Below are 26417 nucleotides of genomic sequence, written 5' to 3'. Positions count from 1 at the left end.
TGTGAAAACAGAAGATGCCACCTATGAATCAGAGTGGGCCCTCACCAGACAATCTTTCCATCCTTCACAATGTGAGATGTAAATTTGTTGTTTATTTAAAAAAACAAAACAAAACAAAAACACCACTATGGTTTGGAAGATTCCTGTTTCAAAAACGGCAGGTTAAGCCCCATATTTATAGGCTGTTTGCCACAAAACTCCACTAAAATGACATAAGAAATAGAAACAAGTCCACAGCAGCAAAATTCTGAGCATGTCTAAAAGCTACAAGGTATATGGGATTAGAATGATATAGAAACAAAAATTGCCAATTCTTACATAAAGTCAGTGTTCTAAAAAGTACTACTAGGGCAGTGGCTCTTAACTTTTGGGAGGGGATGGTGGATATAAACACCTTTGGAGAATACAGTGGAATCTACATTTTCTCAGAATAACAAAATGGAACAAAATTTTGGGTATACCCAATATTCTCACACATTTTGGGTATACCATGTTATCTGGAGCTCCCACCCCCTGAAATCTAAACATAACTGGCTTGAAACCTGTGACAATCCTAGTCAGTAAAAGTCTAAAGCTCTTCTCATGATTTTTACTAATTCTCAAGAATTACACCCTCCAGCACCTGGAGTTCAAGCTACCTTTCATGCTCTTTGCATTGTATACACTGCAAGAACCAGACAAAAAATATGGCAGGGCACCACATGCCCTATCAGGAGCTGGGCAGTTTCTGCCCTCAAGGAACTCAGATTAGGCAAGGAATGTAAAGCAAAAAATGCCAATTATGTGCCAGGCAGTATGCTAGATCCTAGGGATACTGCAGTGAACAAGGTAAATATGGTTCCTTGGCCTCAGAACTACAGTCCATACGGAGTGAGATAACCCTTGATTATCAGTGCTCAGAAGTAGACAGTCCTATAGGCGGTCTGCCAACCTTTTTGGCACCAGGGACCGGTTTCAGGGAAGACAATCTTTCCACAGGAGTTGGACAGTTGGTTTCAGTATGATTCAAGCTCATTACATTTATTATTAGATTCTCTTAAGGAGTGAGCAACCTAGATCCTTCACATTCCCAGTTCACAATAGGGTTTGAGCTTCTGAGAGAAGCTAATGTCACAGCTGATCCGACAGGAGCTCAGGCGGTACTGCTCACTGGCCCACCGATCACCTACTGCTGTGCCGCCCGGTTCCTAACAGGCTGCAGACGGGTACCAGGGTTGGGGACCCCTATTCTAAGAGGATGCAACCAGAAGGTTGCCTAGTCTGCAAGATCAAATGTTTCCTCAAAGTAACTCAACGTAGAACCAGAAAGACTGGAAGACAAAAAGAAGTTAGCAAGGCCGGGCACGGTGGCTTACGCCTGTAATCCCTGTACTTTGGGAGGCTGAGGAGGGCAGATCACTTGAGGTCAGGAGTTTGAGACCAGCTTGGCCAACATAGTGAAACCCCATCTCTACTAAAAATTCAAAAATTAACCGGGCGTGGTGGCTCATGCCTGTAGGCCCAGCTACTTGGGAGGCTGAGGCAAAAGAATCGCTTGAACCCAGGAGGTGGAGACTGCAGTGAGGTTCATCCTGGGTCACAGAGCTAGACTACGTCTCAAAAAAAAAAAAAAAAAGTTAGCTAGGTTCCTGAGGGACACAGGAAGTAGCAGAAGTTGTAAAGGTCATGACAAGATATGAGTCTGAAGAGCAGGCCATTCAATAAAATACAACATTCACATCAAGTGAATCACTCACATCGTCTTGGTGTGGTGGCTCATGCCTGTAATCCCAGCACTTGGGGAGGCTGTGGTGGGAGGATTGCTTGAGCCCAGGAGTTCCAGACCAGCTTGGGCAACACGGCAAAGATCCCCGTCTCCTAAAAAAAAAAAAAAAAAAAAAAAAATCACATCAACAGATATCAATTCCCTTCGTACATTTGAACACGTCTTGATACTAAGGTCGTAAGCAAACCCTAATATTTTATATCTCTAGAACAAATATAGTATCCCCATTTCACAATCGGGAAAACAGACTCCCAGAAGCTAAGTAACTTGTTTATTGTCAGACATCTAGTGAGTCGCAGAGCCAGGGAACTGACCCCGGGCATTTTCACCCCATTACCCTTCCAGCTTATTGCGGACTGCTCCCGAAGGGAGCGAAAAGGACAAAGAGTTTCACCAAATCCTTTGTAATGGGAGATTCTTTCCTTCTTATCTTTCCTCACGTTTGCTTCTCTGCCAGAATGTCCTCCCGCACTTTCCCCAGAACCCAAGTTCTCCTAATCATCTTTCAAGATCCCTTTCCCTCAACCACCGATGAGCCGTGCCTATTTCTCCTTCAAATGACTCCCTACGGTTTCTAGTTGGTAGTCTCTTATTTACCACCCTGGACGCTGCCTTGACCATGGCGGTCTCCTGGAAACAGGCTGCTTTGAGCCGAAACTGGTGACCGTTTCCCAACCCCGTCCAAGCGTCCGACGCCTCTTTTCTCCAGGCCAACGTCAAGTGAGGTGTATCAACTCTATCCGTACAAATTTCTTGTCACGAGAGCAAAAGATTATGGTCTCTAATGCTGCCTCAGGGATGAAGACGCTCCCAACCCGGCGACGCTTAGCAATCACCGACTTCCTCCTGCTCTTGGCTGCCTCGGAGATCCTCTTCCGGGGCAGAGGTCGCCCCGCCCCGCCCCTCGTCTCCTCCAAGATGGCGAGCGGCGGCAGCGGGGGGGTGTCAGTACCTGCGCTGTGGAGTGAAGTGAACCGGTATGGCCAGAACGGCGACTTCACGCGCGCTCTCAAGACCGTCAATAAGAGTAAGTGTCGGGGTGGGCACTGGGGCGGGCCCAGGCCGGCGGGAGGATGCGGCCTGTTTCCGGCGCGCGAGACCACCTCGCGCGAGAGGCACGGGAAGGGGAGACCCCCGAAACCCCCCCCCGCTCATTATCCGCCCGGCTCGGGCCCGAGCGCCCGGCAGACGCAGGTCTCACCCCTCGGCCTCACCAGGCCAGCCTGGGGTCCCTGGTTGCTTAGAGCCACGTGTACTTCTCTCTAACCCGCGAGGGAAGGTTTTAAAGAGACCGCAGCTCCCGGAGTCCATTTCAAACTGTTTTCTTATTTGACTCTTTCTTTGCTGCTTTATTTCACAAATATTCCAAAGTGCCTCCTTTTCTTCTTCATCTTGAGCGCAATGATCAGAACTGTATTGCTGAGGGAGCTTGTTCTCTTTGGCCGCTAAAAGGGGAGGAACCTGCTTGGGACACGTAGTTTAGAGGCTGGTGCTGACTAGGTGGAAGCTGTACGGATTCTACAGGGCGAGAGGAAAGGGCTGGGTCTGGATGTCAGGCCTGTCATTCCCACAGATGGGATCTCTTCAGTGTCTTTAAGTTAGGAAATATGTGTGTGGAAGCACCAACACTTGAAATAATGTCGGAAGAAAAGTTTGGCCTGTATTTTTGCACTGTAAGGGATAATTTCGGGTTTTACCGCCTTTGGTGTGAGGTTTAATTCGTCATATTCTTTGTTCCTTACTACATACCTGGAATATGGCCATGCTACTTAATGTTCTCGGTGGTGCGCAGTTCTTTACTGAAGATACAGCCTGTGCATGTTAGATTTGGAAATGTAATTACCAAGGCAGGGCTTAGCTGTTCAGAGTAGTATTAACCTAAAAGGTGTGTCATAACATACAAAGCTGTCTAAATAATTTTCAACACTCTAGTCCTGGGTTAACGTGAAAAGTAGTTATTTTGCCCACAGTGCACTTTTGGTGATTTCAGACGTTGAGGAAAATAGCTACGAATTAGAATTATTTGATCCCTAAATTTGTTTGAATTAACTAGCCTTCCAACCAGTACTATATACTTAGTGTAGTATTTTGCAGGAATTCTTTAATCAGCAAAGATTGTTAACTTGTTTACCAGTATGTTTTCTTAATTGGTAGAAATTCTTGTGATTCTTTGAGAATTGGACTTCTGTAGTTGCACAGGAGCAAGAGTAACTATGATCCTGGTCATTTTAACACCGAACAGTTGTTAGCTTTGAAACTTGCCACCTGAGTTCTTCCCTATACTTTGGTCATCTTAGTTGAAAAGGGAAAATTTTAATGATTTTTGGAAACGTTGCCAGCAAGATAAATTGCCTTTGTATTATACTTTATAAAATTTTTCCAAAATATTCTCATTTCATGTTGTCAGTAACCTTATTAAATAGGTAATGCTTTTCTAATCATTTTGTAGCTCAGAAAACTGAGATTTGGCTGTTAAGTGATATGCCCAAGACCTCAAAGCATTTAGTGGCAAGCTTGTACCAAACCTAGGTCATTTGCTTCCAAATTCTACCTGAACTTTTTCCCTGTGGAGTAATGAACTATGTAGAATGTAGCGTGCATTTCAAGATGAAGTATCTGGAGAAATTGCTTCTTTCTTCATTTCACCGCACTTTTTTGGTACATGTATATTGGGAATCTTTTGTCATTGAAAATTTAATCTATAACTCTCCTTATTGTCATTTCTTAAGTTAAAAGCGAAGATTAGTTGTTTCCTGGGTTTGTTTTGTTTTGTTGCTGTTTCTTCCAGTTGTTCTGACCAATTATTTCTGTTGCAGTAAAATTAGAAATTTAGCTTTCAGAGAGACAGGGTGGGAAAATTTAGTAAAAATGTGAAAAGGAAATGGATTTAAAAATGACTTTTCCTAAAATTGTTCTCTAGTACTACAGATCAACAAAGATGACGTAACTGCCCTGCATTGTAAAGTGGTATGCCTTATCCAGAATGCAAGTTTCAAGGAAGCTTTGAATGTCATCAATACTCACACCAAAGTGTTAGCCAAGTAAGTGATTCAGTTAGTTGCTTATACCGTTATTAGAAACACTTACTATGGCTATAATCTCTTCCATGTTTTTTTCCCAACTATTTGCTGATTTTTATTGACGTTTTTTCATTCCTTTTTTTTTTTCCCTTTTGCTTGTCAATAATGTTTCTGAAACTGGAAGGAATACTAGTAACTTCTGTTTTTTTCAGCCTTAGAGAGCCTTTTTTTTGTTACCACTATGTTTCCTTTGAACCACTAAGGAGGTGAACCATAGAGAGTCGTGGGGCATAATTATGAGTCCTTGGAGGATGTGTAGGGAGAATAACTCAGTCGAAGTTTCTTTACTGTTATACCTAGGCTCCAAAAAAATATGTGTTGAAATTAAGTTTGAAGCATATTAATGGGATACTGGTTTATAAGGTGCAGAACAATATATATTATACTTCCTTTTACAAGAGGAAGAGGATATAAAAATTTATATATGCATTTGCCTGTATTTGCAAAACAGTATAAAGAAAAACAATGAATAAATAGTCATTTGTGGGAGGCCTAAGAGGGCGGATCACGAGGTCAGGGGTTTGAGACCAGACCGGCCAATATGGTGAAACCCCGTCTCTACTGAAGATACAAAAAATTAGCTGGGTATGGTGGTGTGCACCTATATTCCCAGTTACTTGGGAGGCTGAGGCAGGAGAATCGCTTGAACCCAGGAGGCGGAGGCTGCAGCGAGCTGAGATCGCGCCATTGCACTCCAGCCTGGGTGACAGGGGATACTCCGTCTCAAAAAAAAAAAAAGTCATTTGTAGGAGGTAATAGGAACAGGTTAGATTTGAGTAGCAGTGGGAATAAAGCCTCTTAGTGTATTTTTTTTTCTTTTTATATTTGAGGCATATAAATGTGTTAGAGATTAAAAGTTAATTGTAAACTTTATTAAAAATAAAAGGGAAATAGAGGTGATGCTGCTTTTCTCCTATTAAATATGTTTGCTAAAATTCAGTTTCTTGATTTTGGGCTATTTTTTGAGAAAAGAGACATTTTCAAAAACATTTTGTCAATGAGTCTTGGATAAAAGTATAATTTTTTTTTTTTCTTTTTTTTGGAGGAGTCTTGCTCTGTCGCCCAGGCTGGTGGAACCTCCACCTTCCGGGTTCAAGTGATTCTCCTGCCTCAGCCTCCCAAGTAGCTGTGATTACAGATGTGCACCACCACGCCCAGCTAATTTTTGTAATTTTAGTAGAGACAGGGTTTTGCTGTGTTGGCCAGGCTGGTCTCGAACTCCTCACCTCAAGTGATCTGCCCGCCTTGGCTTCCCAAAGTGCTGGGATTATAGGCATGAGCCACCACACCTGGCTCAAAAATAAATTTTTTGTTAGGTAAGTAAATAAAGGACATTAGCCTTTGCTTTGATAAATATTTTTCCTCGTGGATTATGGTTGAAACATCAACAATGAGATATCACATTAATGTAGATGAATTTTTAAGTGTGTGTATGTTAGTAGTGTTTACCAGTTGTTTTTGATTACAGGTACTTCTTTTAAGATTTCTAGTTACTGTTTCTTTGCTAATCATTTGTTTCTTAAACAAGTTTAAAGAAGCATTATATGGCTTATTGTTTTGTTAATGAATTTAAGAAACTTCTAAAAACAACCCATTTAACAGCCTTCAGATTATCTTTGTATCTAAGACAATTACTTATTTAGCAGATTAATGATTTCCTTCTTAAATGTTTATTTCAAAAGGCCAATAATTTTAATAACAATATCCATGAAAGAGAGGCTAGGGAAATTGATATATGCTTAATTATATGTTTGATTGATATACATTTACAGGCTATCTGATATTTAGACAAGTCTCTAACCTTTGTCAGTTTTCTCATCTGTTATCAGGACTATATCCAGGCTTAGAGTGGTGTTGTATATAATGGGTGCATTGCATTGTTAGGTAATAATCAGATACTGGTTTTTTTCCTTCTTCAGTAACTCTCTCTCCTTTGAAAAGGCATATTGCGAGTACAGGCTGAACAGAATTGAGAATGCCTTGAAGACAATAGAAAGTGCCAACCAGCAGACAGACAAACTGAAGGAGCTTTATGGACAAGTGGTAATTACTCCTTTTAAATACATGTTGACAGTGATACTGAGTGAGCATGACTACCTCTAGCAAGGAGCAGGGTTGAGGAAACCCAGCCCATCTTGATGCTCCACAAAACTGGCCACCAAACCAGTCCTTGAGGTTTGAACATAATTCCTCTTCTTGATCTTCATACAAACAGTTGCATATATAATGTGCTATGAACAAATGACTTCCTCAGGTAATTAGAAAATCAAAGAAAATAAACTAATCTATTTAATTTTGACTTTTGAGTTAGAAAGATGAAGCACATTGAGCTTGTATACTTAAACAGATTTGAAGTACTATTTCACTGATATTTTACTCTAAGGATATCATGATAGATAAGAATTTAGATGATTCTAGCCCATGAAATCGTGAAAATATTTTAAAGTATTTTGAGACATAAAATTAAGCCTAATGTAAAATAGGGCTGTTAATGACAAGAGGACAGAAATGTGTATATTATAGCTAGCAAAACCCTCTTAAAGTTTTTTCTTTTTTTTTAAATGGAGTCTCGTTCTGTTGCCCAGGCTGGAGTGCAGTGGCACTATCTCGGCTCACTGCAGTCTCTGACTTCCAGGTTCAAGCGATTCTCCTGCCTCAGCCTCCCAAGTAGCTGTGATTACAGGCATGCACCAACTCGCCCAGCTAATTTTTTTGTTTTTTAGTAGAGACAGGGTTATGCCATGTTGCCGAGGCTTGTCTCAAACTCCTGGCCTCAAGTGATTTGCCTGCCTTGACCTCTCAAAGTACTGGGATTACGGGTGTAAGCCACCATACCTGGCCTCCTCTGAAAGACTTTTAAATGTCGATTTAGGGCAAATAATGTTGTGTTGAATGTATTGTCCTCAGGAGGTAGTATGGATTTAATAATACAAATGAATTGAAGAAAAATTTGGACAAATTCATGGATTGTAGGTCTATAAAAAACTTTTAAGGTAAACTGGATAACTTTAGGGTAAATTCTAGCATTTTGAGGTTAAGGACATCAACCTGTGTCATGCATAATGGACTAATTGACCTAGAGTGGCAGTTGTTATTCTTTGAGCACAACTTGAATGAAATCAGTAGGAATTCTATTGTGTCTGCTTGAGACTCACTTGTGTGATAGCTGGTTTCTGAGAAAGATACAATGAATATTATAGGGAACTCCTAGGAAACATTAAGTATTTTTCTTAACATTTAATTTTGTTCCTATTTTAGTAATCATTTTGTGTTGTGGAAAAATATTTTCATTGTAATTTTAGATCTAAGTAACAGGGTTACCTAGACCTATAGAAAAGTGTTCTTTCACAACCTATTTAGGCACTTTACTAACTTCAAGAAGAAAGGTAAAGAAAATCACTTTTCGCACTTGGGGAGGCCAAGGCGGGCGGATCATGAGGTCAGGAGATCGAGACCATCCTAGCTAACATGGTGAAACCCCGTCTCTACTAAAAAATACAAAAAATTAGCCGGGCGTGGTGGCAGGCGCCTGTAGTCCCAGCTACTCGGGAGGCTGAGGCAGGAGAATGGCATGCACCTGGGAGGCGGAGCTTGCAGTGAGCCGAGATCGCGCCACTGCACTCCAGCCTGGGTGACAGAGCAAGACTCCATCTCAAAAAAAAAAAAAATCACTTTTCTGGTTCGGGTGCGGTGGCTTACGCCTGTAATCCCAGCACTTTGGGAGGCCGAGGCGGGTGGATCCCTTGAGGTTGGGAGTTCGAGACCAGCCTGACCATGGAGAAACCCCATCTCTACTAAAAATACAAAATTAGCCAGGCATGGTGGCACACGTCTGTAATCCCAGCTACTCGGGAGGCTGAGGCAGGAGAATCTCTTGAACCTGGGAGGTGGAGGTTGCAGTGACTCAAGATCACACCATTGCACTCCAGTCTAGGCAACAAGAGCAAAACTCCGTCTCAAAAAAAAAAAGGAAGAAAGAAAATGACTTTTCTCAACTGAATCCTGCCTACAGAACCACCATATAGTGAAAATTCATTTTAAAAATATTTTCGAAAAGTAATTTATTTGAAAGTATGATTAGTACATGGAACTATTTAAAAATTATAAAACATGAACAGTTGATTGTTCACGTTATGCCGAACTAGGAATCCTACTTAGTGGTTCCAAAAAAGGTTTGCATGATATTAAAGACATAACACCATATTTGTCTCTGATTTTTTACTTGCTATTTATTATTCAGTTATACCGTTTGGAACGCTATGATGAATGCTTAGCAGTTTATAGAGATCTCGTCCGAAACTCCCAAGATGATTATGATGAGGAGAGGAAAACAAATCTTTCAGCAGTTGTTGCAGCTCAAAGCAATTGGGAAAAAGTGGTTCCAGTGAGTATCCTTGTGGTGTACCCATGCAGTCATAAAGTATTATTCATGTTTAGTATTTAACTGGTATTTTGTCCCCTGACAGGAGAACTTGGGCCTCCAAGAAGGCACACATGAGCTGTGCTACAACACTGCATGTGCACTGATAGGCCAAGGCCAGCTGAACCAGGCCATGAAAATCCTACAAAAAGCTGAAGGTTGGAAGTTTGTTAAACTTACCTGTAAATATAATGCGCATATAACTTTGTAGAGTATCTTCTAAAATTGCATGTGACTTCTGTGGAATTATTAAATGGAAGTTATCGATGCAGTGACAATTTCTCCAAGTTCCTGTAGTCTTTTTTTTTTTTTTTATGGAGTAGGACAGAATCTTACCCTGTCGCCCAGGCTGGAGTGCAATGGCACGATCTTGGCTCACTGCAACCTCTGTCTCCTGAGTTCAAGCAATTCTGCCTCAGCCTCCCGAGTAGCTGGGATTATAGGTGCGTGCCACCACACCCGGCTAATTTTTGTATGTTTAGTAGAAATGGGGTTTCACCATGTTGGCCAGGCTGACCTCGAACTCCTGGCCTCAAGTGATCCACCCTCCTTGGCCTTTCAAAGTGCTGGGATTACCAGCACTTTCTCTTTTTGACCATATCTTGCCTATATTTCTAATCCCTAAGCCAGACTATTAGTCTGTTTCCAACCATACCGAACCTTAACGTTTGAATTTTGAGGAGCAGGTTTTGAACAAGTTACTGTGAATGTTATGTGTAGATTAAGTGAGTTAATGAATGTCAACCATTCACAATAATACATGGCATCATGGCATATAGTATAAGCTTTCAGTAAATATTTGTTACCATTATTATTGTTGTTAAACAGGTATTCAAGTAATAACATGGTGTGCCTATTTGTATACACACACATACGCTACATTTATGTATTGATAGCACCATTCAAGCACTTTTTTTTTTTTTTTTTGAGACGGAGTCTTGCCCTGTTGCCCAGGCTGGAGTGCAGTGGCACGATGTCGGCTCACTGCAGCCTCCACCTCCCAGGTTCAAATAATTCTCCTGGCTCAGCCTCCCGAGTAGCTGGGATTACAGGCGCCCACCACCACACCCAGCTAATTTTTGTATTTTTAGTAGAGACAGGGTTTCACCATGTTGGCCAGGCTGGTCTCGAACTCCTGACCTCGTGATCCACCTGCCTCGGCCTCCCAAAGTGCTAGGATTACAGGCATGAGCCACCACGCCCAGCCTCAAGCACGTTTTAACTCCATTTGGTATGTTTCTGTATATAATATTTGCATGCTTTGAAGCTTTTTTGTTGGGGGTCGGGCAGGGGAGGAACAGAGTCTTGCTCTGTCGCCCAGGTTGGAATGCAGTGGCGAGAACTTGGCTCACTTCACTTTCCGCCTCCCAGGTTCAAGCAATTCTCGTGCCTCAGCCTCCCAAGTAGCTGGGATCACAGGCGCATGCCAGAAATGCCCAACTAATTTTTGTATTTTCAGTAGAGACGGTTTTTGCCATGTTGGCCAGGCTAGTCTCAAATTCCTGTCATCAAGTGATCTGCCTGCCTTGGCCTCCTAAAGTGCTGGGATTACAGTCATGAGCCACTGTGCCCAGCTGAAGCTTTTAATTAAGAAAAAAATTAATTTATTAGAGAACTGTGTCTGGTATTAACATGTGAAACATTTTGACTTTGCTTGTGCATACATTTTTCCCTGGAAGCTATAAAAGTGATGTAGGTACTGCAGTGATCACTAGGGTGGAAAAAAAGGTGAAACAAAGTCTGTTTTACTGTTAAGTATTAGGGGTTAAAAAGAGATCAAAGTTTTACTGTTAAATGTTGAAAGTTAAAATTTAAGAACAAAGGTTAGAGCATCATGAGAAGAAAAATCTGTTTAAGAATTATAATTTTTTTTGGCTGAGTGCAGTGGCTCACGCCTATAATCCCAGCACTTTTGGGAGGCCGAGGCAGGAGGATTGCTTGAGCCTAGCAGTTCAAGACCAGTCTGGGTAACATAGTAAGCCCTCGTTTTTACAAAAAAAAAATATATATATATATATGTGGCCGAGTGTGGTGGTGCACACCTGTATTCCCAGCTACTCCGGTGGCTAAGGCAGCAGGGCCTAGGAAGGCCTAGGAGGTTGAGGCTCCAGTGAGCTGAAATCATACCACTGTATTCCAGCCTGGGTGACAGAGTGAGACCCTGTCTCCAAAAAAAAAAAAAAAAAGAATTACAATTTCCTGACCTCAAATGAACTACCCACCTTGACCTCCCAAAGTGCTGGGATTACAAATGTGAGCCACTGCACCCGGCAGAATTATAATTTCTTGATCATACCCAATGAAGAACATTCTCATATATTGTGGGTTTGAGTGTAAGAGTAATACAGACTTTTCAGTGAGCAGTTTGGTGATGTGTAGCAGATTTTAAATTTACCTACCCTTTGATCCAATAATTTCACTTCTAGAAGCTTGAGGAGATGATTAGATAAATTTACGTATCTGTCTGTATGAATATTCATTGAAGGGATATTCATAAGAACAGAAATTTAGAAACAGCATGAAGTTCTGTACTATTAAAGGACTGGCTAAGTTTTACCATAATCATAAAGTAATTACAGTCACTATAACCAATAACATTAAAAAAGATACAGTAATGTAGATCTATGTTTATTGTAACAGAAAGATATCCACAGGATATTGAATGGGGAAAGGAGGTTTCAAAATAGTATGCACAGTGTCTTACTTTTCATTTTAAAATGCAGCTGTGCATTTACATAAAACTAAGTCAGGTATGGTGGCTCACAGCTATAGTCCCAGCTGTTTGGGAGGCAGAGGTGGGAGGATCACTTGAGCCCAGAATTTCAAGGCTGCAGAGAGCTGTATGATTAAGCCACTGCACTCCAGCCTGGGCAACAGAGTGAGACCCCCAACTTTAAAAACAAAAAAATATTTAAAAAATAACTGAAATGCTAGTAGTGTTTATCTCTGGGTGGTAGGATTATTTATTTTTGTACTTTTCTATAATAGATTTTTTGCAGTTAATATTTGCTACATTTGTATTTTTTAATGCACTTCACAAATATTTTTAGCATAGACACAACAAATGAAAGAAAAGTGCTAGGAAAGTCAAGAGACTGATAATATATATGTAGTATATTTGATGCTAATGTAAATTTCACAATTGCGTGTTACTACGATTATCTTGGAATCTTCTGCTTAGGAATTTAGATCTTGCTTTTTGAAATAGTGAAAGAAATGGGATTTACCCAGCAATACTACTTTTAAAACAATTTTTCTCCTGTAGATCTTTGCCGCCGTTCATTATCAGAAGACACTGTAAGTATTCCGTCATTGTTAAACCTAAATTTTACACTTCTGACTGTGATAAATTACTGAGGCTTCATTGTACTGTTTATTGACTTTTTTTAGAAGATGGCAATTCATTAAGTAGGAATCAAGCTAGAAACCACCCTCTTGTGTCAGTTATTTGATGAAGTCTACTAGAATGAGAAATCACAATACAAAAAATTTTGACGTAACCTTAAGCACTTGATGATACATTTATATAATGTAAATTTATTCCCCCATTTTAGGATGTAGGACTAAGGTCTTTGAGGACTGGTCTGCTCCTAGGAGTTCCTTGTGTATTTCTTATGTAGTGACATAATTCAACATTCCCAATTTACACTTTTGGTTTTTCTTTTTAAGTGTAACAATATCTTAAATACAGTTGGTAAGCACTTTCATTATAGAGTCCTTATGTTTTTTTTGTTTGTTTTTTACCAATCTCTTACCATTTTTTGGCTCACAACTAATTAGACAATAATTTTCTTTAGGAATTTGCCTCTCCCATATCTTTCTGAGTATTCAACATGATTATGATTTACATAGAAATAGTCTCTTTTCACATTCATAGTTCTCTCCTTTTTTTTTTTTTTTTTTGAGACAGGATCTTGCTGTTTCACCCAGGCTGGATTGCTGTGGTATGATTATAGGTCACTGTAACCTCAAACTCCTGGGCTCAAGCAATCCTCTCACCACAGCCTCCTGAGTAGCACCACCATGCCCAGCTAATTATTTTCTTCTTTGTAGAGATGGGGGTCTCGCTGTGTTGACAAGTTTGGCTTATCTCAAACTCCAGGCCTCAAGCGACCCTCCCACCTCAGCCTCCTAAAGCACTGAGATTACAGGCGTGAACCGCCATGCCCAGCCCACAGTTCTTCTCTTTAATATTTTTAAGTTTTATCATTTCCTCATCAAACACAACTGCATAATGGGTTTGGAAACAAACATATCTGACTCCTGGTCGGCAGATACTCACCAGGTGAGAGCAGGAGTGTTGGGTCATTAAAGGAGTATTGTCTCCTAGTTTTGAGTATTCATTGTACAGCCTGTTCAGAAGGAAAGGAGAAATGTGGATTAATCTGGAGCATCGGTTAAGAGAGCTACTACTTTAATTGCAGAATTTGTTCAATTATAGGATTAAAGTACAGAATTAGTTCCAGCTTTTGAAGTTTTTTCCTACGGTGTTAATTGGAATTTTCTAGTTTTTGAGGTAGAGTTATGGTAGAATAGAGAGAAAAGCATTTTTAAATGTGATTTTTATGAGAAAATTATGTTTCCAGAATTTAGGGGTATCATTATAAAAAGATATACTTCCATGCTTGTTTTTTACTTACGTTTTTTAATTCGTGGGCTTTAGAGGATGATAATGATCAATAAATGGTATTCCTAAATTTGTTACCATGTTCTTCTAGGATCTTTTTGCCTTTTCTTTTTTTTTTTTTTTTTTTTTACTTTAGATACTTCTTAGAAGTTGAAGTCTTTTCGCTGTTTTCACTTAAGCTTCTCTCTTGCTGGCAGTTTCTAAAGAACTGACTCTAAGGGAAAATTTCTGAAATTGTATGTCTTCAGGATTGTATCTCTTTTGAATGTTTGGGTCATTTGGAAAATATGTAGATCAGTTTGGAAAATTTATATGGGAAAAATATTTCTTTCTCTTAGGATGGGACTGAGGAAGACCCACAGGCAGAATTGGCCATCATTCATGGTCAGATGGCTTATATTCTGCAGCTTCAGGGTCGAACAGAGGAGGCTTTGCAACTTTACAATCAAATAATAAAACTAAAGTGAGTTATTAAAAGGAAGTATCTTTTATGGGGGGTGGGGTTCTTTTTAAAGGTTTATTTGATTTTGACTGTTGCTTGTTGTTCACAGACCAACAGATGTGGGATTACTAGCTGTAATTGCAAATAACATCATTACCATTAACAAGGTATGGAATATTCGTGGCTTTCCATAGATGTATTTTACCCTGAAAGCTCATCACCCTAGTTTTAGTTTTGTTCTAGGATAGGGTAAGTGTTCTTTTTGACATGATGAAAAGAGTCCAGTTGTAGCAAAATCACAATGGAGGGTATTACTTAACTCTCCTAATGATAATGATGCTGCAAGGTATACTCGAGTAATAAAACTTTTTGTAGTAGATCCTAGACTTTAAGATCCTCCCCTTTTCCCAGCGTCTAATAGTATAGAGACTCTCTCTTTGTAAGAGATATAAATTATTGGGGCTTTTAAACTTTAAGTATATGCATGTTTTATATGATTTCTTCATCTATGGAATCTGAATGTGAAAGTGTTCTTTATATAATTTTTTCTCGGGTTTTCTTTCTTTAGGGGGTATGGACAGGTGCTCTTTCTTCTCCCCCACACCCCATCCCATGTAAAATATTACAAATATATATATAAGCACTCTTAACTTAGAGTACTGTACTAATGTCATTAGCCACCATTAGGAACACTCTTTTTTTTTGTTTTGTTTTTTTTTGAGACCAAGTCTTGCTCTGTCACCCGGGCTGGAGTGCAGTGGCACGATCTTGGCTCACTGCAACCTCCGCCTCCCGGGTTCACGCCATTCTCCTGCCTCACCCTCCCGAGTAGCTGGGACTACAGGCGCCCGCCACCACACCCAGCTAATTTTGTTTTGTATTTTTAGTAGAGACGAGGTTTCACCATGGTCTCGATCTCCCGACCTCGTGATCCGCCCACCTCAGCCTCCCAAACTGCTGGGATTACAGGCGTGAGCCACTGCCCGGCCAGGAACACTCTAATGGAAAAAGCTTTATTTTTCTTTCTTTTTTTTTTTTTTTGGAGACTGTCACTCAGGGTGGAGGGCAGTGGTGCAGACATGACTCACTGTAGCCTCAGGCGATCCTCCCAAGTAGCTGGGACCACAGGCACACACCACCGTGCCCGGTTAATTAAAAAAAAAAAAAAAAAAATTTGTAGAGACAGTCTTGCCATGTTGCCCAGGCTGGTCTTTAAACTCCTGGGCTCAAGAAATCCTCCTACCTCAGCCTCCCAAATTGCTGGGATTCCAGGGGTGAGCCACCACACCTAGCCTGGAAAAACATTACAAGGTCACATTTGAAATCCAAGTCAGTGGAAAGTAAGAAAAGTAGCATTTGAACGTACGATTTATCTTGATATACCATGTGGTTTTTCAAGTACCACCTTATTTCTTCCTCTCAATAATCTTTTTAGGTGGTAGTCCTTATCTCTGTAGGAGTATAATCTGAGACTAAAAGTAGTTAAGTAATTTGTATAAGGTCATAGCCTACTTCATAAGAGGAAAAACTTGGATTCAGATTCTAGTTTCTGACTTCAAAGCTTTCCCCTTCTACTACTTAGTGGTACTTCTCTCCTGTGGCAGAAATGTAATGTATCCTTGGATGTAGATAATGGCATTAAAAGGGGTAGTAATCATGGGAGGTTGCTGTTGGCCATTGGTATGGTATAGATTTCCAAACATTGATACTAGCCTTTGAATCTTGGCAAAAATATATACCTGCCTGTGTTTATGAATTTTGAAATGCTTGTCAGGACAAATTTTTTTTTCCCCCGAGATGGAGTCTCTTTCTGTTGCCCAGGCTGGAGTGCAGTGGCACAATCTCGGCTTACTGCAGCTCCTCCTCCCGGGTTCAAGTGATTCTCGTGCCTCAGCCACCCGAGTAGCTAGGACTACAGTCACGTGCCACCACACCTGGCTAATTTTTGTATTTTTAGTAGAGATGGGGTTTCACCATGTTGGGCAGGCTGGTCTCAAACTCCTGATCTCAAGTGATCCTCCTGCCTCAGCCTCCCAAAGTGTTGGGATTATAGGCATGAGCCACCACACCCAGCCAGGACAAATTCTTTTTATCTGACATACATAATTGTAGGGGAAGAGAGCATGTGAGATACTAAATATCTCAGTCTGAATGTAACTTATACACAACTTTCTTCAGTCAATGGGTATTTCCGACTTATTCAAAATAATACTGGATGCAGTAGGTAATGAAAAATACAAAGCATCATCACATAGTTTAAAATCTCATTCTGGTGTTGAAAAAAATTGTTCATGTTTAAAGTTTTTGTTTGTATACTTTATAACTGTATATTTAATACCACATTTGGTGAACGGAAGGATCTCTGGTTTGGCAAGTTTGAGCTGACCCTTGAAGGAGGACTATGGTTTGAAGGTTAAGCAACAGCACAAAAAAATGTTCATATGAAGACATATTTATGATTTTAGGGGAAAAGTGAGAAAACAGAAGAGGGTATGTATTTGCTGGATAGTTTAAAAAGTAGATTAGATTGAACTATATCAGGGCCTTGGAAATCAAGTTTAAGAAAAGTCTGGCAGTGACGTGCACAATTAACTGAAGTATTAAAATAGTGACGTGACAGAACCAGCTAGAAAATACAGTTTCTTTAGGGTTGATTTATATGAAAGGCAGTTTCTTGCTGTACATTAAAATAGTTTCAAATTGGTTTGGAGCTCGACAGTAAGAAAAAGTAGAATTTATTTTAGATTTTTTTGCTTCCTTTTAGTCTTTAAACTGGTAGAAGACCTGGTTTAAAAAAGCACAGTGGTATCATGTATTTGCAAGTAAATACATTGTTTTACAAAGCTAGAGTATTGTGCACATAGTAGATACTCAGAGGCTCAGTTTGTGCTTCTCAGGATGCAATCGGTGTGACTTAGTTTTCTCCCTTTTTTTGGAGATGTATGTGACTTTCAATAATTCTTAATAGGACTTTCTTTGGGCAGATAACACTGTGCCCCCACATGGGAATTTTAGAAATTGAGCTTCTTTATGCTTTTGCTTGGTTAAGAAGAAGGGGCTTTAGGAAAGGAAAAACAGTAGATATGTTACATGAGTATTTTCTGCTAAAAAAAAAAAAAAAAAGGGTTCAAAAGTGGTACAGATGTGTTTCTGAGGTTTCATGATTGCCTTAGAGAGTCACTACAGGCATACCTCATTTTATTGTGCTTTACTTTATTACACTTTGTAAGTTTTTCACATCTTGAAGGTTTGTGGCAACTCTGTTGAGCATGTCTGTTGGCTCCTTTTTTTTTTTTTTTTTTTTTTTTTAGATGGAGTCTCGCTGTCTTGCCCAGGCTGGAGTGCAGTGGTGGGATCTTGGCTCACTGCAACCTCCCGGGTTCAAGCAATGCTCCTGCCTCAGCCTCCCGAGTAGCTGGGACTAGCGTGTGCCACCACACCCAGCTGATTTTTGTATTTTTATAGAGACGGGGGTTTCACCATGTTGGCCAGGCTGGTCTCGAACTCCTGGCCTCAGGTGATCCACCCACCTCTGCCTCCCAAAGTGCTGGGATTACAGGCATGAGACACTGTGCCTGGCCATGTTGGTATCATTTTTTTTTTTAACAGCATGTGTCCATTTCATATCTCTGTATCAGTATTTTTTAGCATTGAAGTATTTTTAAATAAAGATATGTACTGGGCCGGGCACAGTGGCTCATGCCTGTAATCCCAGGACTTTGGGAGGCCCAGTTGGGGCGAATCACGAGGTCAGGAGATCGAGACCATCCTGGCTAACACGGTGAAACCCCATCTCTACTAAAAATACAAAAAAAAAAAAAAAATTAGCCAGGCGTGGTGGCGGGCACCTGTAGTCCCAGCTACTCGGGAGGCTGAGGCAGGAGAATGGCGTGAACCCATGAGGCGGAGCTGGTAGTGAGCTGAGACTGTGCCACTGCACTCCAGCCTGGGTGACAGAGTGAGACTCTGTCTCAAAAAAAAAAAAAAAAAAAGGTATGTACTTGTTTTCAGATGTAATACTGTTGCACATTTGATAGACAACAATATAGTGTAAACATAGCTTTTATATGCACTGGGAAACCAAAAAATGTGTGACTCCTTCTATTGTAATATTTGCTTTATTACGGTGGTTTGGAACCAAACCCGATACCTCCAAGATATTTCTGTATTTTGAAGAGGAGTGAGTTACTTTTTATTTATCATCTAAATTCTAGAGGGCATAGCTTGTAGAAATTGCCAAGTTAAGTATTTTTGTAGTCCTAATACACTGCAATTTGTGCTGTCCCTTTTTTTCCTTCAAAAAGCTCAAAACAAGCAATTAATAGTGGAAAAATAAAACAGAAATCTTATTCTCCATTTCTTTAAAGCAGGTTCACTTGTTAAGCCTTTTTATACCTAGGAAGCCTCCTTTGAGAAGGCTCTAAAAGGAGTGGGGGTAGATTCTGGGATAACTATATGTACACGAGTAGATTTGAATTGCAGAGATTCAAAAAGATTTGAATTACTTCTGTGAATCAAGATAAATTTATATGCATCTTATTAGCTTAGGCACCCCAATCAGGTAGATAGATTCAAGCTCTCTTGCTGTATTTATATAAAGTTAATAAAAAAAGGAATAAGTTGAAATCTGAGATTCTGTTAATGGTGGATAAACTTTTCTTTGTTAGGACCAAAATGTCTTTGACTCCAAGAAGAAAGTGAAATTAACCAATGCGGAAGGAGTAGAGTTTAAACTTTCCAAGAAACAACTACAAGCTATAGAATTTAACAAAGCTTTACTTGCTATGTACACAAACCAGGTGGGTAATTACCTTTGGTGTCATGGCTAAACCTTTTGTAATACGGTATGTCAGGAGTAATAGGGATATTAGTCTAATCCGTTTATAGTTTTTGTTTGTATTTTGTCTTCAACTCATAAATATATTTTTTTTCCTTCCTCAAAATATTATATGTATTATTGGCTGGGCACAATGGCTCACACCTGCAATCCTAGCACTTTGGGAGGTTGAAGTGGGCGGATTGCCTGAGTTCAAGCGTTCGAGACCACCCTGAGCAACATGGCGAAACCTTGTCTCTACATGGTGCTGTATACCTGTAGTCCCAGCTACTCTGGAGACTGAGGCACAAGAATTGTTTGCAGTGAGCTGAGATTGTGCCACTTCACTTCAGCCTGGGCAACAGAGAGAGACTGTCTCCAAAAAGAAAAAAAAAAAGAAAGAATGTTATATGTCATAGATTTTATTTATTAAACAAGTAATTTGCCCAGTTTCTTATAGGGGTGTAGGGTTGACACCTTTTAAGGGGAAGAAAACAGTATTCACACCTTTAAATGAGATAACTTTCTCATTACCTTATTTCTAATCTGAATTAAGGTAAAATCATCAAAGATGCTAGCCATGATTATAGATTTAAGACCCATCTTTCATTTTTGCTGTGTATAATCACATCAAGTTATAAATGTTAAGGAGGTCAATTCTAACTCCAGTAAGCATTCTAATTCTAATTTTATACTCTTTTAGAGCAGAAGTTTTCGTGGGAGAGAGAGAAGCAGTAATTTTTTTTTTTTTTTTTTTTTTTTTTGAGACAGAGTCTCGCTCTGTCGCCCAGGCTAGAGTGCAGTGGTGCCATCTAGGCTCACTGCAACCTCCGCCTCCCGGGTTCATGCCATTCTCCTGCCTCACCCTCCCCAGCAGCTGGGACTACAGGCGCCCAGCACCACGCTCGGCTAATTTTTTTGTATTTTTAGTAGAGACGGGGTTTCACCATGTTAGCCAGGATGGTCTTGATCTCCTGACCTCGTGATCTGCCCGCCTCGGCCTCCCAAAGTCCTGGGATTACACGCATGAGCCACCGCGCCTGGCCAAGAGGCAGTAATGTTTTTATTATTTAGAACTGAGTCAAGTTATTCTTAATAATGTTGCAAAAAGTACATATGCATTTTGTTGTTTTTGAAGCAAATGCTTATACTTGATGTGTTTGATTTTTTTAAACAGTTCTAGAATTTGGCATCCAAGTGAATGTTTAGAATTTCTCCTTTACTAAAGACTCTTAGAGCTCATAGATTAAATTCAACAAATGGAAACCATTTTCTTACAAGAAAAAATTGAGAATAGATACTGTAAACTGATTCTCTTATCCTGGGCAGTTCTTTGGTTGATATTTGTTTCAGCTGATTTTCCCATGTTTCTTTTCTTTCTGGTCATTTAGTATTTAATTTCATTAACCAGCTTATTTTTCTTGTGGGGGTTGGATATCTTCTAGGCCGAACAATGCCGCAAAATATCTGCCAGTTTACAGTCCCAAAGTCCCGAGCATCTCTTACCTGTGTTAATCCAAGCTGCCCAGCTCTGCCGTGAAAAGCAGCACACAAAAGCAATAGAGCTGCTTCAGGTAAAATAATTACTTGAATGAGGTGTCAGGCATTTGCAGCTTTGTTTCATTTTCATTGTGTTGTAATAACCTACTAGTATGTAAATTTAATGGGAAAACTAATCAGAAATGTACCACGACACAAATTTCAGTGTCATTTTAGTTAACTCTTGGGTTACAGCTTTGTTTTATATAAGTTTCTATAATGTAAATATTTGTTATAAATGTGGAAGAATGCTGTTTTGTTTGGACATCTGTTTAACCTGAGTTTGGGGGTTGTTTAGGCATGTATAATTTCAGAACATACTTAACCTCTTTTGCAATAATCTGATCTCCAGTGAGTTCCACTCCAGAACCTCAATTATGGAGATACTGACTTTGTTTTTATAAACCCAAACCAGCTATTATATTGCATATTTAAATTTCTTGAACATAAACTACATTGGAAAGTTGGACAGGTACAATTAGGATCATCCTGACAGACAAAATTGCCTAACAGGGACACTCAGTGAAGAGACACTGCCCTTTCTCTCCCCACAGCAAAAAAAAAAAAAAAAAAAATCTGTTTAGTAATCTTTATTATAGTTGACCCTTTGTGTCCTTGAGTTTTGCATCCAAGAATTCAACCAGCCATGGATTAAAAACATTTTGTGGGGGTCACCAGGCGTAGTGGCTTACGTCTGTAATCCCAGCATTTTGGGAGGCCCAATCAGGTGGATCATCTGAGGTCAGGAGTTTGAGACCAGCCTGGCCAACATGGTGAAACCCCATCTCTACTACTAAAAATACAAAAAATTAGCCGGGCATGGTGGCGCATTCCTGTTATTCCAGCTACTTGGGAGGCTGAGGCAGGAGAATCACTTGAACCTGGCAGGCGGAGGTTGCAGTGAGCCGAGATCATGCCACTGCCCTCCAGCCTGGGTGACAGAGCAAGACTCTGCCTCAGAAAAAAAAAGCACATTTCGAGGTTGGAAATGTATGACTGCCTCTGTACTGAACATATACAGACTTTAAAAATCATTACTCCCTAGATAATATAACAACTATATACATAGCATTTACATTGTATTAGGTATTATAAGTAATCTAGCAATGATTTAAAATGTATAGGAGGATGTGTGTAGGTTATACGCAAATACTATACTTTTATGTAAGTATGTGAGCATCCTTGGATTTTGGAATGGGGGGTGGTTTTGGAAGCAATGCCCTGTGGCTGAGGGATGATGGATTTCTCTGTTAGTGACTTACAGAAAACTTGACATTATCGCACTTACTTTTAGAGCATACCTTTAAGAAAAACAGTAAGTATTGAATAAAAATTTTCCCAAGTTAAGATTTTGACCTGCAGCCAGAAGTTTAATATTTTAAAACTGGATTTAAAATCTTATGTAGCTAGGTAATTGTAATGTATACAATTAGTTGTGTAAATTAAATGTGATTTTTTTCCCCAAACTAAAAAAATTTAGGAATTTTCAGATCAGCATCCAGAAAATGCAGCTGAAATTAAGCTGACCATGGCACAGTTGAAAATTTCTCAAGGTATTATGGTTTTCGTCATTATTAAAATATTTTAACGAAAACATGTTTGGAATGATTCTGCAGTTGTGAACTATGTGATTTTAAGTTTTTTGTGTAATGGTAAAGCATAATAATTACTGTTTCAAACATGCATCTAGATTGTATGATCTCCAACAGATTTAGTAGTGAGGTAATTGCCCCTTTTCATGGATTATTCCTAAATTACTAGAATGATTGTCAGTCTATGCCTTGAAAGTTCTGAAGTAAAGGATTCCTCTCCTCCAAAAGACCATACATACTACTCAAATTGCCTGAGTATGTCACATGCAGAAATGCTTATGTCTGTCACTTGGTAAGATTTGTATGACTACCTTGCATCATAGTTTTCAGAATTTCTTAGCTTGGCCCGTCATCCTTACTTCATTTTACATTTTGCCACCAGTCTTTGGGCTTGGGGAAAGGTAATAGAATTTAACAAGAACTGATGTGTTTGAATTTTAAAACTGCCAATGTTTTTGTCTGTGATTTTCATCTAACTTTGAATATCTAGAGCCGTGTTGCCCAGTTTGGTAGTCACTAGCCACATATCGCTATTTTAAGTTTAAATTAGTTAAATGAAATTTTAAATTCAGTTCTTTGATTATGCTAGCCACATCTTAGAAGCTTAGTAGCTATATGCAGCTAGTGGCTACAATATTGGACAGCACAGATATAGGACATTTATATCATCACAAAAAGTTCTGTCGAACAGCTCTGGTATAGAATGTGGATTTTCAATGGGGGAGACAATTCTTCACAAAAATCTTAAATATTACAGTGGCTGAAATGAAAATTCTATGAGTTGAAGGAGGGGAGTTGGCAGTTAGGGAAAAAATGTTTAAAATGTCCTTAGTAGGGCAATAATGAAAATAAGGTTGAGACACACTGCTGATCTCCCTCTTATCCAATTCTCACATTTCTTTACTTTCCTTGTCTCTTTTTCCTTCTCCTCAGCCCTGTCTTCTCTTCCTTGCCCTTTACTTGATCTTTCCTCCTCCTATGTTTAGTTTATGTATTCAAGGATTATTTATTATCTTGAAATTACTGACAGTCTGTCATGGTTTTTTGTTTGTTTTTAAAGACTGGGTATTTTGAGTTACTGAGGTTTGCAATGAATATAAAATCAGAATTTAACACCATAGGAAATTTTCCATTGCACTCATATGTACAGTAACATATTTCAAGGCCTTTAGTGAAGGACCCCCCACCTTCAGGTTACAGCCCGAAAAAGAAGAAATAGAACTCAACAGACTGGGAGTTGGGAGACTTCTTTTCTGGTAGCAGCTCTGCCATTAACTTTCTTTGTGAGCTTAAGCAAGGTATATTATTTCTTTAGAACTCAATTTCCTTATCTCTAAATGAATAGAGTTCACCATCCCCAAGATCTCAAAGTTTATATGTTTAGCGATGTTACAAAATATGAGTTATGGTTGCTTTCCTAAGGAAAAGTAGTGGGAGGAAGTAAAATTTCTTGTTTTTTGTTTTTTGTTTTTTTTTTTTTTCATAATATGTGTTCTTCTATGTAATGCTGATTTTGTTTATTCTCCTAAGGTAATATTTCTAAAGCATGTCTAATATTGAGAAGCATAGAAGAGTTAAAGCATAAACCAGGCATGGTGAGTTTAAAAAATTACAAAATTAAAAAGTAGTTGAATTGATAATTTATATGTCTAATGTGTATTCACTTTATTTATATGTCTAATGTGTATTCACTTTAAGGTAGGAGTAGTAATTATAATAGTAATAGTTGTCTGGTATAAATTTAATTTCATTCTCTGCTCTGGTATTGGTTTCTTATTCAGTCAAATGTGCCAAGCACTATTGAGGCCTTATAGTATCACTGAAAGCCAACCTCAAATAATCTCAGATCTGTATAGGGAATTTCTTAGCCTATACCATTTTCATCAGTGTGATTTCTTTAAATTAGAACAATTTCGTAATAGTGGCCAACAAATTTAGTTTTTAGTTTTCTGATTATTCAAATATTGCAGGTTTCAATCATTAATACAGCTGTGAAAGCATCTTTTCCATAGTAGAAACTAATTCTGTAGTGGTAGTATGTGCATCTTTTGGACAGGGGCTGTTTTATTCATGTTTGCATTATCTAACATGGCCTCTGTGCAGTTGGCTCTCAGTAAATGTAATCTGGTAGTGCTTTCCCTTGAAGATTCATATTTTAAGGATTATGCTATAATTACTTTACCTTAGAGTCAAATACAGTATATGACTGAAAATAAAATATTTCTAATATTTAATATATGGCCGCCTTTTACCTTTCAAGGAATGTATCCATTTCATTTAGGTTGCTGACTTTATTGACATAAAAGTTCTTCATTTTATTTCTTTATTGTCCTTTTAATATCTATAGAACCTCTCTCATTACTGATATTGGTTATTCATGTCTTTTTTTCTTTTTCCCTCTGATTAGCCTGGCCAGAGGTTTATCAGTTTTACTGATTGTTCTTAAAGATCCAGCTTTTTGTTTGTTTCCTTTCTATCCTCATCTACTGCTTGTCATCCCCCTCTCCCTCCACTCTAGCTATGTAGGCCTCCTTCCTGTCCCTCAGCCACACTAGGCACCCTTTTTACTGGCTTCAAACAGCTCATGCCACATGGGACTCATCATGAGAGTTCAGCCGCTCTATGTATGCCTCACTGATCATACACTTAAATGTCCAGCAGTGTCTTATTGTATAAACATTTCTAAGGGCTTATTCTCAACTTCTGTACTTACCAAACCATTTGTGAACTGGCACTGCTTTAAAGGAAAGGTTTATTTTACAGATAACTACCTTGATATTTGGAAAACACAGTTGTTCATGGTATTTCTAGAAGTAAAGTTACTATGTTCTCTAAAGGGGGTAGCTTTTATGATAAGTAAGATATTAGCAGAGAGCTTTTATTTGTTATTTATTCAGTGTTTTTTATTTTCAAAAACGGTATTCTGGGAGTGAAGGGGGAGTTCACTAATTTATACCTTTGGCTGTGTAGGTGTCTGCATTAGTTACCATGTATAGCCATGAAGAAGATATTGATAGTGCCATTGAGGTCTTCACACAAGCTATCCAGTGGTATCAAAACCATCAGGTAAATAAATGGAGTAAAATGTTATGAGAGCATGTTTTTACATAAAACTAAAGATGTAGTAGTGACAAAATTTAGGCAAACCGAAATGTTAACACGTCACTATTTTAAAAGTGGAATACTACTTAGATTATCAAATGCATTTTTTTCAGTATACCAGATCCAAATTAAGTTATTAGAAATAAGCAATGGCCGCAAAATAGAAAAATAGCTCATTTATATTTATTCAAGCTCCTTGCTGTATCTGTACATGCATTTGTGTATGTAATCTCAAGAAATAATAATAGTACATGATTGCATATTTAAGAGATCGTCTTAAATAGCTAGAGAGCCCATGGGTGGTAGTAATTAGTACAACAGTAATACGTGGAATAGTTGTTCATCATGTCTCTATCTAGTAGGAATATTTTAATTTCCAGTATGGATCTCTGCATGGGCAGTATCCAACTTAAAATTATACATACGCTGTACAGGTGGCATTTATACTGTTAGTACTGTTAGCCGTGGAGGGTATCAGGGAAAGTATTATATTAAATTAAATTTATTATATATATTAAATTAATGTTTGAGAACTATGATGGTATATCTTTAAGATTTGATTATTATAGGAGAATGTTTCCAGTTGTAGACACTTAATAGATATAGGTTGTTTTCCAAATTCATCAATTGGTGATTACTTGTACAATTAATAATTTGTCCACCTGCTTTCCTCTACATGTGTGGATGATTTTGTTGTTTCAGGCATTCAGTGAAACATAAGATGAGGGATCTAATGCATAGGTGTATTTCTTAAAGGTCTAATGAATATAACTGCATGCACTTGCTAGATATTTAGCTTGAAACATTTTTTTTCTTTTTATTGAAACTGTAGCCAAAATCTCCTGCTCATTTGTCCTTGATAAGAGAAGCTGCAAACTTCAAACTCAAATATGGGCGGAAGAAGGAGGCAATTAGTGACCTACAACAGCTTTGGAAGTAAGCTCTGAAATGTGGAGTTGTAGAAATAACACATGTATTGCTGCTACTTGATATGAGGGAGTTACTTGTTTATATTACTTTCTCCAGTTTTTATA

At 38.9% G+C, this 26417-nt stretch overlaps 1 protein-coding gene across 1 annotated transcript in view; it reads left to right on the top strand.

Moving 5' to 3' along the window:
* The first annotated feature begins 2365 nt into the window (after window positions 1-2365).
* Window positions 2366-26417, top strand: part of SRP72 (signal recognition particle 72) — a 36619-nt gene continuing 12567 nt past the window's right edge. The window contains exons 1-14 of the mRNA XM_030818894.1: window positions 2366-2792; window positions 4686-4806; window positions 6765-6888; window positions 9086-9229; window positions 9312-9423; window positions 12531-12562; window positions 14231-14355; window positions 14444-14501; window positions 19002-19133; window positions 20596-20724; window positions 22170-22242; window positions 23812-23876; window positions 25252-25347; window positions 26216-26319. Of these exons, the coding sequence (XP_030674754.1) occupies window positions 2540-2792; window positions 4686-4806; window positions 6765-6888; window positions 9086-9229; window positions 9312-9423; window positions 12531-12562; window positions 14231-14355; window positions 14444-14501; window positions 19002-19133; window positions 20596-20724; window positions 22170-22242; window positions 23812-23876; window positions 25252-25347; window positions 26216-26319 (1568 nt within the window). The 5' untranslated portion in view covers window positions 2366-2539. The remainder of the gene's footprint in view (window positions 2793-4685; window positions 4807-6764; window positions 6889-9085; window positions 9230-9311; window positions 9424-12530; window positions 12563-14230; window positions 14356-14443; window positions 14502-19001; window positions 19134-20595; window positions 20725-22169; window positions 22243-23811; window positions 23877-25251; window positions 25348-26215; window positions 26320-26417) is intronic.

This window comes from Nomascus leucogenys, chromosome 9, assembly GCF_006542625.1.
Source record: "Nomascus leucogenys isolate Asia chromosome 9, Asia_NLE_v1, whole genome shotgun sequence".
In the NCBI taxonomy this organism is placed as follows: domain Eukaryota; kingdom Metazoa; phylum Chordata; class Mammalia; order Primates; family Hylobatidae; genus Nomascus; species Nomascus leucogenys.
Note: the sequence above shows the minus strand (reverse complement) of the source record. Positions and strands in the feature narration are given on the sequence as shown.